At 37.6% G+C, this 6,118-nt stretch overlaps 1 protein-coding gene across 1 annotated transcript; it reads left to right on the top strand.

Moving 5' to 3' along the window:
- Nucleotides 1–2,021: 2,021 nt before the first annotated feature.
- On the top strand, nucleotides 2,022–5,240 carry LOC113165768 (nuclear pore complex protein Nup160-like; the record flags this gene model as incomplete). The annotated part of the gene is made up of 4 exons (XM_026365477.1): nucleotides 2,022–2,140; nucleotides 2,779–2,887; nucleotides 3,415–3,625; nucleotides 5,052–5,240. Coding segments are annotated over exons 1-4 (600 nt in total), but the record flags the coding sequence as incomplete, so codon positions are not given.
- Nucleotides 5,241–6,118: the final 878 nt, after the last annotated feature.

The raw sequence follows: 6,118 nt of genomic DNA, 5'->3' as shown, positions 1-6,118 counted from the left end.
AACTATCTGTAAATGTAACTGTTAGTAACTATTACTATTTGTAACTGTAACTATCTGTAAACTGTCAGTAACTGTAACTATTTGTAACGGTAACTGTCAATAACTATAACTATCTGTAAATGTAACTGTTAGTAACTATTACTATTTGTAACTGTAACTATCTGTAAACTGTCAGTAACTATAACATCCGTAAATGTAACTGTTAGTAACTATTACTATTTGTAACTGTAACTATCTGTAAACTGTCAGTAACTATAACATCCGTAAATGTAACTGTTAGTAACTATTACTATTTGTAACTGTAACTATTTGTAACGGTAACTGTCAATGACTATAACTATCTGTAAATGTAACTGTTAGTAACTATTACTATTTGTAACTGTAACTATCTGTAAACTGTCAGTAACTGTAACTATTTGTAACGGTAACTGTCAATAACTATAACTATCTGTAAATGTAACTGTTAGTAACTATTACTATTTGTAACTGTAACTATCTGTAAACTGTCAGTAACTGTAACTATTTGTAACGGTAACTGTCAATAACTATAACTATCTGTAAATGTAACTGTTAGTAACTATTACTATTTGTAACTGTAACTATCTGTAAACTGTCAGTAACTATAACATCCGTAAATGTAACTGTTAGTAACTATTACTATTTGTAACTGTAACTATCTGTAAACTGTCAGTAACTATAACATCTGTCAATAACTATAACTATCTGTAAATGTAACTGTTAGTAACTATAACTATTTGTAACTGTAACTATCTGTAAACTGTCAGTAACTATAACTATTTTTAACGGTAACTGTCAATAACTATAACTATCTGTAAATGTAACTGTTAGTAACTATTACTATTTGTAACTGTAACTATCTGTAAACTGTCAGTAACTATAACATCCGTAAATGTAACTGTTAGTAACTATTACTATTTGTAACTGTAACTATCTGTAAACTGTCAGTAACTATAACATCCGTAAATGTAACTGTTAGTAACTATTACTATTTGTAACTGTAACTATTTGTAACGGTAACTGTCAATGACTATAACTATCTGTAAATGTAACTGTTAGTAACTATTACTATTTGTAACTGTAACTATCTGTAAACTGTCAGTAACTATAACTATCTGTAAATGTAACTGTTAGTAACTATAACTATCTGTAAATGTAACTGTTAGTAACTATTACTATTTGTAACTGTAACTATCTGTAAACTGTCAGTAACTGTAACTATTTGTAACGGTAACTGTCAATAACTATAACTATCTGTAAATGTAACTGTTAGTAACTATTACTATTTGTAACTGTAACTATCTGTAAACTGTCAGTAACTGTAACTATTTGTAACGGTAACTGTCAATAACTATAACTATCTGTAAATGTAACTGTTAGTAACTATTACTATTTGTAACTGTAACTATCTGTAAACTGTCAGTAACTATAACATCCGTAAATGTAACTGTTAGTAACTATTACTATTTGTAACTGTAACTATTTGTAACGGTAACTGTCAATGACTATAACTATCTGTAAATGTAACTGTTAGTAACTATAACTATCTGTAAATGTAACTGTTAGTAACTATTACTATTTGTAACTGTAACTATCTGTAAACTGTCAGTAACTGTAACTATTTGTAACGGTAACTGTCAATAACTATAACTATCTGTAAATGTAACTGTTAGTAACTATTACTATTTGTAACTGTAACTATCTGTAAACTGTCAGTAACTATAACATCCGTAAATGTAACTGTCAGTAACTGTAACTATTTGTAACCACATCTCTTGAAACAGAAACACTTTTTTGATAGACTTTGCTTTGATGTTGTTTCTTCTTGACTTACATTTTGTTTACTTGCCTTGTTCCTCACTTGTAAGTCGCTTTGGATAAAAGTGTCTGATAAATGACTAAATGTAAATGTAACTGTAACTGTAACTGTCTATTATTGTAACGCAGCCGAGTCCTTTTTGTGTGTACTGTCTCTTTAAACGTTTGAAGTCTTAGCGCGGGACTCTCTCCCTGACGTCACAGCAGGAGAAGATGGCGGCGGTGTTGGAGCGCAGCTTCATAGAAATCTGTGGATTTGAGAGGGAAACTCTACATCGCTTCAGAGAAGTCACAGTAAACCTCGGTAAACGTCTGCTCACTGCCTTCAGCTTTGTTCTTTTGTGGGCTTTGCATTTATATACATTTGTTTTCGCCCTGGCTCTGAGTCTTAGCACATGCTAACACCAGCTAGCACCGCTAACACGCTGCTCGGTAGCGGTGTAGTAACGTTAACCTAGTTGCCCGAGTTATCCGGTCCTGGCGTGTTCGTGTCCTGTGTGACCAGTGCATTGTGTCAATACTGGTCTTAAAACACGTTGACCGCTCAGCTAACACCGTTAAATTAACAGCCTGTAGCTCCCAAAAGGAGGGTGACACATGTTGCCGTCAGTTAGCTTTAGCTAACGTTAGTCATTAGCCGGTGTATATATACACACATTCTGTGTATATACTGAGTCTACTGTATTGTTATTCTGTATTTGTGTTTGGATCTTTCCTAGTTGTGGTTCCTTTTCTTTTGAAAGTTGAGAACAACTGTAACAAGACGAAGCAATTTTCCTCTGGGATTAATGACGTTTTTGAATCTTAAATCTACCACCGATGTGAATTATGTTTGTCATCCAGCGTAATAGGGTTTCAACATGTTTATCAGGTGTTAAATTCCCTGACTCAATCAAATGGACAGCTATGAGGTGATACATTGAAATATGACTGTGTGTGCAGGTCTAACTGCTCTTCCTGGGGGAGCAAAGTTTCCAGACAGCGCTGGAGCATTTCATTATGAGGAGAGTGGGAAGCTGCTGTCTGTCACCAGTAACAGATTCATACACTGGTAAGTAATGTCAGCATTTGTGTGGCCTCATGCCACTCTGTGTTTTCCTCTACATGTTCAAATGTTATGTGCTGGATCTGCAGCGTCGCAGCAGGAGTTCCTGCACGACAGCCCAGCTCTGTGTTCAGCTGTCAGTGCAGCTTCAGATGGGGTTCAGATGGAATACTGCTCCATATTACGTTGTTTTAAACAACAGTCAGGTGCGACCATTGATAGACTGACTGTTGCTTTAAAACATACCTGAGAAATTGTGAACCTGCCCTTCAGAAGATTTCCTTCCTTCAGTGTTGTCTAGATGTTTGAGGAGATTAAGTATGTTAGTCAGACTCAATGCAGTGTAAATCTGATCCTTCAGTACAAACAAATCTACAGCATCTAGCTGCAAAAACTGCAGATTAAAAAAACTAAACCCAACAAACAAAACTTTATGTGCTCCCTGTGTCCCCTGATCCTGTTTAGTGTGTTGATGAAACCCTACCCCTACATGACAACATGCACAAATGTATAAACGCAGGAACTGTTTGCAGGTCCACGTCAGGAGACATGGTGCAGCTTGTGGAACAGTCTCTGGATACCAATTTGCTCAACAATGCCGCCAAACTCAGGTTCACCCACTGCACTGTCCTGCCTGGAGGGGTCCACATCCAGGAGACCCTCAACAATGTACTCATCCTCATCTCCACCAATCAGAGTGTCCACAGACTAGTGCTGCCTCACCCCACCCGCATGTACCGCAGTGTGAGTACCTAATACTATAATCTATACTGTACTGAGTATAGCATGTTCATAAGAGCTGACAAAGAGAAGTGGGAATCCTGCTGAGTAATAGGAAGGTGTGCAGAGGTCTAATCAGATTCAGAGAATGGTTGATGTCCAAGTGTTAGGAATGCTTCTGTCCTCCAAACCCCTGATGACATTGACAGTAATCTATTATATCTATGAACACCCTTCCATGATATTTACTGTCCCTTACAAAAGGACTGGAACAATAAGGCTAATTGGATTGTTTTTACTTTTTGTTGAAGACATTTGGGTTTAGACATTTGGGTTTGAGTCTGTTGCAGAATGAGGCCATGATGCAGGTCTCCTGCTCCTTCACACTTGGGTCTTTCCATTACATTGGTAGAGGTTCTTCTTGGTCTCATCCCTTTTTTTAAACTTTGTTCCAAAACTTCTTTTGTTCAACCGTGACTTTCTGTGCAAATTCCTTTCTGACTCTTTCTGCTGATAAATCTTGTATTTCTGAAAGGTGGGTTGTGAAACCTTCAGCTGCTCTGAGAAGGTTTTTCTTCACTGCTTTGTCAAATGTTGTTGTTTTTCCATCACGTTGCCCATTACACCAGTGGTTTATTTCTTTTTCAGGATATTCAAAATTTTTTATATTGTACTGCATGTCATCAAATTCAAAAACGGCTGCATTTTTCCCACAGACTCTGTTTTTTATGTTGATTTATCATTTTTAATAGCAAATAGTCTTCAAAGGTGATGTGATGATGTTGTATTGGAAATGATTAAAATGTCTCCATGATCTGCCTTAAGGCTTAATTTTTAGAATGTGCACTGTAGCTTAGTTACTATCATTTGTATTTCCATGGCCTATATTGAACTGAGTAGTGCACGTCACACTGCACTGTACCTTACATTACCTATTTAATTTCCAAAATCACACGGCCCAAAAACATATCTGTAAATGTTGCAAAGATAAGGTTTGCATGTCAGGGGGTAACACAGTGAACACAAACACTGAAAAGAGTATGCTGACAGTGAGAGGTACACATGTGAGTTCATCAGCCACAGCTCGCAGCCAGCAAAGGCTAAAAGAAACAAATTTATTGACTGTGTTTGAGAACAACACTGTCAAAATACTTGATCTACAGTATGAGATACTCGGTTGCAAATACACAGTTGTTCCACTGCTGTAGTCTGAATGAAGATTCAACACAAAATTCATACCATACAGTTTTTAGCTAAATCTTTTGATAAAAATCTTATTTGTGATGCTGCCTGAAAAAAATTACTATACTATAAAATTACCGATCAATCTCACAGGACACAGTCACAAAAAAAACATGTTAATCACATGCTCCAATACTTTGCTCACCTAAAATGTGAAAGTTGTCCTGTTGTACTGTGTTACATGGTCGTTCATGTTTGTTGTTTGCAGGAGCTGGTGACAGAGCTCCACATGCAGTCCATCTTCACTGATGTGGGGAAGCTGAGTCTGCAGGACCCTTCTCACAGTGCCATCATCCCCAACTTAGTGGGACATGCAGGGAGCCCCAGCACCTCCACGGCCTGGCTCAGTCACCAGGGAGAGGCTCACTACGCCTTGGCCTCGCCTGATGGAGGCATCATGTGGTGACTCTGCCTCCTCATGATACACAGGGTAAAGCCTCATTTTACAGTCGCTATAAGGCCTTAAGTGTGGTTTAACAGAATGATTTTAATTCACGAGGTTTCAGTTTGCTCTTAAAACCTTGAAGGTGTCTTCAGTCTTTAAACTACCACTGCATGGTAACATGTCATTGTTGTTACAGACGGTGATGAACACATTTTCCTTGTGTCTGGTCTGGTCGTGATTTTTGTTTGCTGCATCAGACTAGATTGTTAGAGCTGTTTAATTAATAACTGTAAAATTAAGTTACATAGGCAACCATCATTATTGAGAGCACGGAACAGGAGAAATGAGTGGTGAACATTACGGTGATTTAGTTAACTTTAGCGTGAAGTCACAGCACTCCTCTGGTGGAAAGACCTGTCTCTGACTTTCACTTCAAGTTAAACACAGATTCACACTTATGTGCAGTAAATCAGTAGATAACCTTGTGTTGTTTGTCACAGCCCAGCTGTGACAGGAAGGCAAAGCCACACACAGCTTTAGTTAAGTTAGCTTTTGCACTTGTTGGATATTTGTCCTGGCTGATGGTGACTCAGTTGAAAGGGGCAGTCCTCTACGAACCCCACAGTTGGTCGGACCGTAAATCAAACCACCAACATTAATAAAATGTACAAAAACACAGTTGAAAGCCAGAACCTGGCCTAGTCTCCTTAGAAAACTATTCCACACAGTCTCAAGTATTTACTCTCACTAGTGAGTACAGCGTTTACAGACACGGTGGGTGATGTACGCAGCAACAGCTAAGCTAGTTTTATTTATTTATTTATTTATTTTATTTTAAGTTGACTGGAGCTCAGAAGGAGGGAAAGCAGAACAAGCACTGGTCTCTGGCA

Source organism: Anabas testudineus, chromosome 6, assembly GCF_900324465.2.
Source record: "Anabas testudineus chromosome 6, fAnaTes1.2, whole genome shotgun sequence".
Taxonomy (NCBI): domain Eukaryota; kingdom Metazoa; phylum Chordata; class Actinopteri; order Anabantiformes; family Anabantidae; genus Anabas; species Anabas testudineus.
Note: the sequence above shows the minus strand (reverse complement) of the source record. Positions and strands in the feature narration are given on the sequence as shown.